Genomic DNA, 12,240 nt, shown 5'->3' with positions numbered 1-12,240 from the left:
GGAGACCATCTGATTGAGTCCCTCAATGCCACACCACGGGGGAGAAAACCGTAGTAGAGCTAAACTTCACACACTCCAGCAGGAAGTGCTGGAGCCTAATCCATCGTCTTGGAGCATCCCAAAAACCACCCACTCAAAACCATCCCTCAGGGTATCTTGTGATGCAGGTGCGGGAACAGCAGTGCTTCCATCGGCTCTGGAGCTACTCATCCTTTAATTCTCTAATTTATCCTATTTACACGGCAGACATTTACCTAATCCAACAATGAATACTCCCTCGTCGTTAGAAGATTTCTGGCTGAGCACTAATGACAAAATGCAGGGGAATCCTAAGAAAATAGTCGGCAAAAGGGAGCAGTCAGATGCAACTGAGGTGAGAGTTGACTCCTCAACATGGTGACTCAATCTGGCACTCTCGAAGGCACTGCAGATGATAACTGCAAACATTATAAGTCATAAAACCGGCAAGTTAGCAAAGAATATTAGTGCTCATGAGACACGAGACTGAGCTGCAGAATACTAATAAGAGGTTTGATGAAACAGAGGAGAGAATCCTGACTGTCGAAAATGCAACTTCTTCAGCTGAGGCCTGCTTGCACTCCTTGGAAAACCAGCTACATAGGGTCAGAAATCCTGGAGAATCTGGAGAACCGAAGGTGAAGAAAAATATCCGGGTCGCTGGGTTGCCAGGAGGAGTGGAGGGCAAGCTCCCTATGGAGAGCTGGCTGCCATGTTTTCTTAAATCGATACGAAAGCTGGTTGTATTATGTTGGAAAGGGCACTATATTGAGTGTTTCATCCGTAAGAATCTCAGCGATCTCCATTTATCTTGAATGGAAAACACCCCTCAGCATGCTCCTTCTAGTTAAGAGGCACGCTGTGTAGGGGATTATGGCGGTGGAGCTGCGCGATTGATATTCTACGGTCCGCCAACTTATTCCCGATTTTATTATTAGAGTCTTTGTGGACTTTGCTGATTTGGCGTTGCTAATTCCTTTATAGGTGGAGACTTAAATTGGCACCTTAACCCTCAGTGGACAAACTCCCAGTCACCAGAAACTTCCACACAACAGACAAGGGCACCATAGAACATACAGCGCAGAAGGAGGCCATTTGGCTCTTCGAGTCTGCACCGACCCACTTAAGCCCTCCCTTCACCCTCACCCCCGTAACCCAATAACCCCTCCTAACCTTTTTGGTCACTAAGGGCAATTTATCATGGCCAATCCACCTAACCTGCATGACTTTGGACTGTGGGAGGAAACCGGAGCACCCGGAGGAAACCCACGCAGACACAGGGAGATCTTGCAGACGCCGCACAGACAGTGACCCAGTGGGGAATCGAACCTGGGACCCTGGCACTGTGAAGCCACAGTGCTATCCACTTGTGCTACCGGGCTGCCCAGCATCGGTTTGTGAGGTGGGGGGGTACTTAGATGTGTGGAGAACACTACATCCTAAAGATAAAGAAGTCTCTTACTTATATGCTCCTCATCAATGTCATTCTCTTCATGCATCCCACCGACTCCCCACACACACACACACCCTAACCGAAGCACAGATGGTTTATGGCAGGAGTCCTAACCACTCGTTCTTGAAAGAAATTAATGCAACTCATGTGGCACTGGACTCCTTGCTGACTCAGTGCACTGAGAGGAGTTTAAAGTTTGTAAAACAGAAGTTATACGAGTTTGGAAATAAACCAGAGTAGATACCTAGCCTTTTTGACGAGGAAGACGGCTAACTCTAGTGCTATTCCCTCTGTGCTAGATTCCAAGGGTAATAAAATTATTAAAATAGAAGATATCAACAAAAGGACTTAAGGGTTTTTACACAAAATAGACCAGTCTGGGGATGCATTGACATTTATGGAGTGCTTCTTTTCAAGTTCCCAGCAATCTCCAAGGACCAAAGGTTGGTCCTGAATGCTCCTATTTCTAAAGGGGAAGTGGCTCTTGCCTTGAAGGAGATTCAATCTGGTCACGCTCCGTGGCTGGATGGTTATGGATGTGAATTTTATAAGGAATTTAAAGACTAGCTAGTGGAGCTGCTGATTGGCATGTATAGTCACTTATCTGAAGCAGGTCTGCTGCCACAGAAGCTCCGAGAAGCAAATATTTCCTTAATTCTGAAGGCAAGCAAGAATCCTGAAGAGTGTGCATCCCAACCTGGTGTTGTAAGACTTCTTACTGTGCCCAGCACAGTCAAATCCGACATCTCCATGTCAAATCTATCTAGAATCATAGAATCACTAGTGCAGAAGGAGGTCATTCAACCCATCGAGTCTGTGCCGACACTTTGAACGACCACACTACCGAGGCCCAATCCCCCGTCCTATTCCTGTAACCCCACCCTAAGGAGCAATTTAGCATGACTATTCCGCCTCACCTGCACATCTTTGGACTGTGGGAGGAAACCAAAGCACCCGGAGGAAACCCACGCAGACACAGGGAGAAAGTGCAAATTCCACACAGGCAGTTTCCCAGAGGTCAGAATCGAACCCGGGACCCTGGTGCTGTGATGCAGCAGTGCTAACCACGGTGCCGCTATGCACCTCTGACTTCACAATATTCAAAGACCCCCGCTTCCATCTGGGGAAGAAAGGTTCTAAAGACTCAACCCTCAGAGAAATAAAATGATCATCTCCACCTTAAATGGGAGATCCCTTATTTTTACAACTGGTGTCTCTGGCTCTAGGCTCTCCCAGAAGGGGAAAACATCCTTTCAGCATCCAGCCTGTCAAATCTAATCAGGACCTTGTACGAACAACATCTCTCATTCTTCTAAATGCCTATTTAATCTTTCCTTGCACCCACCAATTATCAGTTGTGTGAGCCTTCGCTGAACTGCTTCTAATGCATTTACATCCAGTCTTAAATAGGGAAACAAAACTTGCACGCTGTATTCAAGATGTGGTCTCCCCAACAGTGTACAATTGAGTAAAACATCCCTATTTTTACAACCAATTCCCCCTTGCAATAAATGGCAGCATTCAATTTGCCTTCCTAATCATTTGCTGTACCTACATGTGATTCATGAACCAGGATATGAGATCCCCTATACTGCAGAGTTCGGCAATTACTTTCCATTTAAATAAGCTGCTGCTATTCTTCCTGCCAAAGTGGACTATTCACACTTTCCCACATCAAACTCCATACGCCAAATGTTGGCCACTCACTTGGCCTTTCTATATCCCTTTTAGGCTCCTTATATCCTCTCCACAACTTACTTTCGTACCTATCTTTGTATCAGCAGCAGATTTAGCAGTCCTACATTTGGTCCCTTCAACCAAGTCAGTGATGAATTGTAAATAATTGAGGTCCCAGCACGGATTTAGCCTCAATATCACTACTCTGCTTCCTGTTAGCTAACCAATCCTCTATCCATACTAATATGATACCCTCTACACCATAAACTCGTATTTTGATGTGGCACCTTGCTAAATGATGTCTGGAAATCCAAGCGCACCTTATCTACAGGTTCCCCTATATCTGCATTGCTTACTTCCTTCAAGAACCCCAATAAATTAGTCAAACATGATTTCCCTTTCACAAAACTATGTTGCCTCTGCCTTATTGCATTCAGAATTTCCCAAGTATAGACTATAACCTCCTTAATAATAGGTTCCTCCAGTATTACCCCTATGCCAGATGTACTGGCCTGCAGTTTTTTGCATTCTTCATTCTTTCTTGAATAGAGGGGTCACATTTGCTATTTTCCAATCTTATGGAACCTTTATTTTATCTGAGGAATTTTGGAAAATTAAAACCAATGCATCTATCTCAGCAGTCACTTTTTTCAAAACCCATGGGTGAAGTCCATCTGGGGACATGTCAGCTTTTAGTTCTAATAATTTTCTCGTCCCCTTTCCCCAGTGATTATTGTTGTTTAAAGTTCTTCCCTCCCCTTCACCTATTGATTCACAATTATATATGGGATATTGTTTGTATCCTCTACTGTAAAGACAGATGCAAAATATTTGTTCAATTCTATTTCCTTATTTTCCACTATTAATTCCCCCGACTCATTCTCTAGAGGACCAATGTTCACTTCACTTCTGTTTTCCCTTTTTCAATACCTGCAGAAACGTGTTTCGAGCTAGTAATCCTATCATACTCTAATTTCGCTCTTATTAATCTTTTGATCAATCTTTGCTGAACTTCATATTGGGTCCAATCTTCTGACCCGCCACGTACCTTTGCAAAATTATACACTTTTTCTTTCAATTTGATATTATATTTTAACTTCCTTAGTTAGTTGCTGATGGTGCATCCTTCCCTTAGAGTCTTTCTTTTTCACTGGAATGTAGGTCTTACTTGGTCTAGGTGCATCACAATATTGTTAGGTTGGAAATTCCTGAATTTTGACCAAGTGACAGAGAAGAAGTGGCGGTATACTTCTACGTCAGAAATTGTGTTGTTAATTCCAATGTGCAAATTGTTAATGGTCCCAGCACCAATCCTCGTGGAACAACACTTTCCATCTCCAGCTACTCCGTATAACTACGTAGCACAGTGGTTAGCAGGTTCAATTCCCAGCTTGGGTCACCTTCTGGGCTAAGTCTGCATGTTCTCCCCGTGCCTGCATGTGTTTCCTCCCACAAGTCCCGAAAGATGTGCTGTTAGATAATTTGGACATTGTGAATTCTTCCTCTATGTACCCGAACAGGCACCGGAATGTGGCGACTAGGGGCTTTTCACAGAAACTTCATTGCAGTGTTAATGAAAGCCTACTTGTGACAATAAAGGTTATTACTATTTACTCCAACTGCTTTGTCTTGAAGTCAGCTAGCAATCCATTCTGCCACTTGTCCTCGACTTTGCATTCTTTACCATATTCAATAGTCTATTATGCGCCAACTTATCAAGAACCTTTTGAATATCCAGATAAAATAACATGTACTAAATTGCCATTGCCTAGTTTCTCTGTTTCATTCCAATTCTCTTCCCACACTGGTGGTCCACCAAGGCAGACTTTCATCTGTTTCCATAGCCAAATATTCCCAAACAGGTCGCCAGTCTGTCACCAGAGGCAACTAGCTTGAGGGATGTCACTCACTTCAAGCATGGCTAATCAGGACTCTCTCCTGCTCTTATCATCAGCCATTGGTTGTTGAAAGGATTTGCAGGTTGACACTGTTTGGCCATGTTACAAACGCACCTTCCTTGGCCATCAGGTTCTTGGGTGGGACTTGAACATGGAACTTCTGGCTACCTGCTACGTCGCAAGACTTCCTGCTTTCTCAGTTACCTCCTCAAAAAATTCATTAAGGTTGGTCAAGCAAGATTTTCCTTTTTGAAATACAGGCAGACTATCCCTGATTATATATTTCAATTCCAAATGTTTTTCTATTCTCTCCTTTACTAAGTATTCCATTATGTTCCCGACCACAATATTAAACTGACTGGTCTATAATTGCACAGGATGAGTTCTGCCCCTACTATCCGCCGGTCCTTTGACACTATATCTTTTCCTATCAAACTACTGAATGTGTAGTAACATTGATATCACATGCATACATTATTTTAAAACACTTGGTTTCAATCCATCTAGACCAGGAGTTTGTTTAGTTTATTCAATAATCCTTTTTTTATATTTTAAATGCACTAACCTTGGGCCAACTCATCATTCAAAGTCATTTTTAACTGTTTTATCTCCCTCGTAAATACCAAAGTGAAATAATTATTTAATATTTCTGCCATCTCCCTATGCCTGTGGTATGGTTCTGTATATTCTTAATGGTCCTATTCCCACTATAGCCTTCCTTTATTATGTGCCTGCAAAATATTTTACCGTTTTGTTTTTATGTTCTTTGATAATTTAGTGTCATAGTTCCCTTTTGTCTTCCTAATTGTTACTCCAGAATTAAATTTTCATTCACCTTTGCTTCTTAACTACATATTTTAAATTTATGACAGTCATTGGAATATAGAACACAACCAAAACTGTAAACAGCATTTTGTACTATTTTGGTCAGTCAAATAGGCCGTTTAGATATTATTGAAATAACCTGTATCTCTATTCTTGCACTTCCCAAGACAATGCAACAAATCCAATCAGAGATACGAGCACACAAAAAAATCTGTTTCAAACTTCTCAATATGCATTACAGTTTATCTGTAGGCAGTGGATTCCGCCACTTGTTCAAACACACAATGTCAAAAACTGCAAATTCCTCCCAAACAATGCACATGAAAAGCTGACTACCAGAGTCTATTACCACAATACTCTTTTGGTATCAAGGGGGAGAAATATCACTATCTTATATTATCCTGGTAATCGTAATTTCAGTTGGCCGGTGGGGCTTCAGTGAGGGCTGGGGGGACTGGTGGGGTGGTAAGGGGGGTTACTGGGGATCATTAGTTGACAGGCCGGATCCGCGCACGGACGGCGCCATGTTGCACGGCGTGGCCGCTGCCGTGCGCATGCGTGGCCATGGACCCGGCCAATCTCCGGCCATATCCGCAGGCAAAGTCAGGGGCTTTACACTGCGCGGCTGCTAGCCCCCCACAGCTGTTGCGCCGATATTCCTGGCGTAAAATGACACTGTTCCCCCGTTGGCGTCAGCACTTAGTCTGGAAATCGTAGAATCCACCCCCATATCACAGGAAGTGTTCATTCATATAATCTATCATGTACTGCACATATTTACCGTTATTTTACATCCAAAGGTGATGAGTGAAAGGTACAGAGCATCTTACCATAAGATCCCCGACCAGCCAATTTGTGGAACTGCTGCCACGTGAGAGGCCCCTGCACATGCTGGATACTCTCCCATGACCTGACAGCTCGTTTCTTCTGAATGGCATCCTGAAGAACAGGCTGAAGGGAGAGAAGCAGGCGCAGAAGATCTTGTGAACACAGCATGCTGACATCCACAGCTGGAGAAAGAACAAAAGTTTACTGTTAGATGGTTAAAGAGATCATGAACGTAAATTGATTTATACTCAAATTTCCAGAATAAATATTGCTTCAGGTTTCATTTTAAGTGAGAAACTAATTGTCACTATCAAGAAACAAACATGAAAATCATTCTTATAACGTGATGATCCACGTACTTTGGGAAAAGCCTGTACTTTATTTTTGTGTCATGTCCCGTTTAAGACCAAAGTGAACTTGGGCATATTATGAAAGGGATTAATTGGTTTCCTGATCATCATTCCAATAAATGATGTTACCTGTGATTGCCAAGGGGATGAAAAGCCAAGAAACAAACAAGGTAAATAGAAAGTTAATTGCAGTGATGGGGGATAAAGCCGGCCTGTTGGAGGCAGCTCAAAATACACAGTTGGCGGGAGTGAAACAAGCAAGGCACTCTACAACAGGAGTTTAGAAACAGATTCTGGTGTTGAAGCAGGGCTCTGAAAATATATGCGAGACTATGTTACTGTGTCCATTATTTACAGTTGGAAAGGACCGAGATCTGAAGACTGAAAAGCAGGGGATTGTGGATGGGACATAATCCACTGGTGCGATTTCAGTATTGCCAGAGTCACCAAGCCATTTAAAAGGCTTGGAGAAGGGATTCTCTGGGAATTCTATGCCATGAGGATCATCATAACCCGAGAGAGGGCTTTTGATGTGCATTTGCCGATGTTAAATGAGTCCGGGGAATTAGAATGGAATAGGTTTGTTGGTGAATGCAACTTAGGGGCGAAACGATTAAGTCGGAAGTGAGAAATACTGCTTTATAGAAGCCAAGTTCGGAACACTGAGGTGTGCTAATGCCTTTTTTTATTTCCCTTCAGTAGACGTGGGAGTCACTGGCGAGGCCAGCATATTTATTTCCCATCCCATATTGCTCTTGAGAAGGTGGTGGTGAGCTGCCTTCTTGAGCGGCTGCAGTCCATGTGGGGTAAGTACGCCCAAAGTGCTATTAAATTGAACTGCTTGAGGCATATTTTTGTTGTATCGACTGAAGTAAAATGGACTTCTTTTATTGGAAATATCCAGTGCCTGCTAATTAAATGGTTGAATTAGGTTGATTTTAGTTGATTTGTTAATGTAAAAGTTCTAAAATGTAAAATCTTGTCCATCTGGTTTCTTTCCCTTGCATCAGAGGAATTCCTCTCTTAAAAGTTCTCAGTCTCAATGAGGATCTTACACATGCCTATCTGTCATTTTAAAGTAGGCATTAATCTACTCATTTTAAAACGGACCAATGATCCTTACAAAAATAAAAAGATGAATGTCATACACAGCTTAAGCACTCAACAGCTAATATCCTAATCGTAATTACTAGGCTCATCGCACGTTCAAAATCCAGATATGAAATAAACAGTAAAATATTTTATGTAATAGGAATTTATAGCCATTTACTCAGCTAGCAACTGACATCAAGGGACAAATAGGCCGCAAAAAAAAAAAAAAAAACACTATACCGTATACAAGCATGCAGGCTGACCTTGCTGCTGACAGAGTGGGACAGAGGATCCCATCCCATTCTGAAACATTAAATCACCATTTAATGGCACAAATCAGTTTCTTCTAATGAATTAGAGTAATGGCATAACAGGGGAAGCACTACATGTTTTGAAGAAACTTCTGCTCAACATTTTGGAGTGCCCTGATTACGAAAGTGGCTGCCAGGTTTATTTTCAAAACAGTGCACAAATTTCAGGAAGAAATAATTGGCTGAAAAGTGCGTTAGGCTGTCCTTCCTTCATTTTCATAACGTACTGTAAATAAAGTACTGCAAATAAACACTCACAGAAAAATGAGGTTAAGAATTGGTTGAGGGCAAGGGGATGGGAGAGTATATTGTAATGGTATAAAACAGTCAAACCATGGTACCAGCGCTTAACTGGGCAGCACGGCAGCAGAGTGGTTAGCACCATGGCTTCACAGCGCCAGTGTCCCAGGTTCGATTCCCAGCTTGTCCCGTGTCTGCGTGGGTTTCCTCCGGGTGCTCCGGTATCCTCCCACACGTCCCAAAAGATGTGGTCTTAAGTAATTTGGACATTCTGAATTCTCCCTCTGTGTACCCGAAAAGGCACCAGAATGTGGCGACATGGGGTTTTTCATAGTAACTTCATTGCAGTGTTAATTTAAGCCTACTTGTGACAATAAAGATTATAACTAACAAAAAGTAGGGCAGCACGGTGGTGCAGTGGGTTAGCCCTGTTGACTCTCAGAGTTGAGGTCCCAGGTTCGATCCCGGACCTGGATCACTGTCCGTGTGGAGTTTGCACATTCTCCTCGTGTCTGCGTGGGTCTCACCCCCACAAACCAAAGATGTGCAGGGTAGGTGGATTGGCCACTTTAAATTGCCCCTTAATTGGAAAAAATGGATTGGGTACTCTAAATTTATATATTTTTTAAACTAACAAAAAGTCCTTTAGAAAGTTGTTCCCATTTCCAAGGTAGGTGGAAAGGAGAACAATGTATACATTGGGTTGATTCTTTTTGACTTTATGATGGGGTTGTTTTCCATAGAGAAACGATTTGACAAAGGGTATTCAGAGGGATCAAGACAAAGTAGATAAAAACCGTTCCCATTGGCGGAAGGATTGGGAACCAGATATGGGGTCGAGAATCAGATGTACGGTAAATGGCAAAAGAACAAAAGCAACGCATCCAGTGAGTGGTTAGGATCTGGAGTGCACTCCCAGAAATGATGGAGAGGCAGACTCCATCATGCTTTTCAAAAGAGAATTGGTAAGTACTTGATAATAAAAGAATTGCAGGGCTATGGGAAAGAGCAGGGGAGTGGGAATAACTGATTTGGGCTTGCAGAGAGACAGCAAAGATGGCGGCTGAATGGTCTCCTTCTGTGCTATAACCATTCTACGATTGCAGGTAAGGAAATAGTTTAGATTGAATAGTAACTTTTTTTTTTAAAAAGGACAGACTTTTTTTTGGGGGGGGGGTGAATGAGCAGGCAAATTGAAAGATAAAGTTAAAAGGGAGATAATCAATCACTTCCTTCAATATCTGAGCAGTTCAGGAATTGATACTGATTTAGAGTGTTAGAGTAGATACGTGCAAATTCTCACTTTCCTATGCATTTGTTAGAATAAATCCCACTACATAAATTATTATTTCTGTTCGGAAGATTCACAATAGCTCCATGAGCTGTGTGTGGCCCCAACTCAGTAAAAACAGAATTGCAATATTATTTCACAGAGCAAGGTCTGTCACATAAATCATGTTGAAGACATCAGTGAAACCAGGCTTGAGAAAGTCATAAGTTTGACAATGCAATGGAGCTACATTCAAACACACAAGTACAAAGCTGGGATTACTTTAAATACTTGTATTAATTCAGCTTCCATCAAGACTTCCCCATAACATTTCTAAATAACTTTGCCTGACATTACTAAATAAAACGTTCAAGAAAAGGAAAACAGTTGGATTTCTTTTAACTAGGGTACTTTTGAGGGTGAGTCACAATTAAAATTTACTCACAAATGTCGGTACTTGGTATTTTAAAGGTTTTTTTTTTATAATTTGAATAAAAAAGGAAAATCAGGGAAAGAGGAGCAATTAGTGCAAAATTATTCATCTCAACTAGAAAACAAATCCAACATAATTACTAATTTGAAACAAATTAGTCCATTTTGGAATAGCATACGAGTTCCTAGCCTGGTCCATCACATTAGAGAAACTCACCGTTCCTTCTTGACCAGGGATGTAAACAAGAACTTTTCACAAGTGCTTCGTCAAGCTTCCCACCTGACATATTGTCCATGAACTGATATCCCTGCTCCAAAGCAGAGTAACATTCCCTGTAGAAATCTCTATCCTCCACACGTACTGGTGGACCCACTGTTCGTAATTTTGCCACTACGGAAGGATCCACTGATCTCAATGAGGAGAAGGGGTTAGTGCACTGGTCCTGAAGTAGCAGAATTAACTCATCAGGCACTTTCTCAGGCTCCTTGGGGCCACCTTCTCCCTGTTCAAGAGAAACATTCCTGAGGTCTTCTAATCGCTTTTCGGCCTCACTGCTCCAATCTGTGTTTCGCCCAATGATATCCACTTCATCTTCCAAAAAAAGCCCAGAATTGTTTCCAAACCTTCGGTTCATGACAGCACTGAATCCACATGTGCATGGGTTCTGTGACTCTTTGGTAGGGTCTGGGATGTACAATCCAACATCAGCTGCTTTGATGTTCATATTACAGACACAGATGCAGCAGCTGTCAAAGCTGCAGTCTTTAAAGAGATTCATGATGGAATCAGAGAGGATTAGGTTCACATAAAGACTGTGTGCCTCGGGGATGGATTGCACCGTTGCAGGTTCTACTGAATTCAGAGGGCGACATGTCGAAGGCGTGGAGGCAGGTGAATATAAATCGGAATTCTCGTACTTCACAGAACCCTGAACACTGGCTGGACCCCCGCATCCACGAGGAGTGCGTGGGGTCCTTGGTGTCCTTGGAGTTGGTGCAGAGATGCGCGGAGTGGCAGGTGATGGAAGGACACCGGCACCACTATTACTAGGAGGAGCACTGTTCGTAACTCCAAATGGGGTATGGGTTTGCGGCGTGCAGGTCTGAATGTAATCTTGATCCATGCCACTTCCAACACTGGGAATGTTTCTAGACAACAAAAGCAGATTATTGGTTAAACTCAAAGCAAGTACCACCTTTAAATTTTGAAGTGTGAACTCAAATTTGATTTCCAGATTAAAATGGCCAAAAAAACTAGTTCTCCCATTTTGTATACAAGTTGTTATACTGCATACAGTATTATATACCAAATATACATCAGTCAAAATGTTGCAACAGAGGCATAAATTATAAATTACCCCAATTCTTCCCCTAAAAACAATCCATATGTAAAATGTGCCACTTATTTCCACAACTAAATCTATACTGGTTGCTGCCACCTATTTTGAGAGATTCAAATCATATGGATTGATGAAGCTATATGCAGTAGCTGAGCGTTGCAGAATTCTCAGTGTTACATATTCATTAAACACAAGTTCAGCCACTGTGCTGCAAAAGGTCCCGATCTAAACTCCAGTGGGATTAATCCCAAATCATGGCATTGACAGCCTCAACAGTCATGCACAATGACACCCTGTTGCTAATTTGAACAATGCCAGACCATACCTGCAGAGCATTTCTGTTCTTATTGCAAAAATAATTCTGGTCTCACATTTCCCTGCATCTTCCCCACTTCAGATTTACACAAATTTCCCTTGAAAGTTGCAAATATTCCCTATGGAAAAGAACATCAGGCTCCTAACCTTCCCTGTCATTCTCTGACTGACATCTTTAATTCATGATCGCT

At 42.2% G+C, this 12,240-nt stretch overlaps 1 protein-coding gene across 1 annotated transcript in view; it reads right to left on the bottom strand.

Annotated features, from left to right (window-relative positions):
• Window positions 1–12,240, bottom strand: part of med13a (mediator complex subunit 13a) — a 214,355-nt gene that overhangs the window by 56,102 nt on the left and 146,013 nt on the right. Inside the window, 2 exon segments of the mRNA XM_072469928.1 lie at window positions 6,702–6,881; window positions 10,612–11,543. Of these exon segments, the coding sequence (XP_072326029.1) occupies window positions 6,702–6,881; window positions 10,612–11,543 (1,112 nt within the window).

The sequence above is a fragment of the Scyliorhinus torazame genome, chromosome 12, assembly GCF_047496885.1.
Source record: "Scyliorhinus torazame isolate Kashiwa2021f chromosome 12, sScyTor2.1, whole genome shotgun sequence".
In the NCBI taxonomy this organism is placed as follows: Eukaryota; Metazoa; Chordata; class Chondrichthyes; order Carcharhiniformes; family Scyliorhinidae; genus Scyliorhinus; species Scyliorhinus torazame.
The sequence above is the reverse complement of the archived record's forward strand: the minus strand, read 5'-3'. Positions and strand labels throughout refer to the sequence as shown.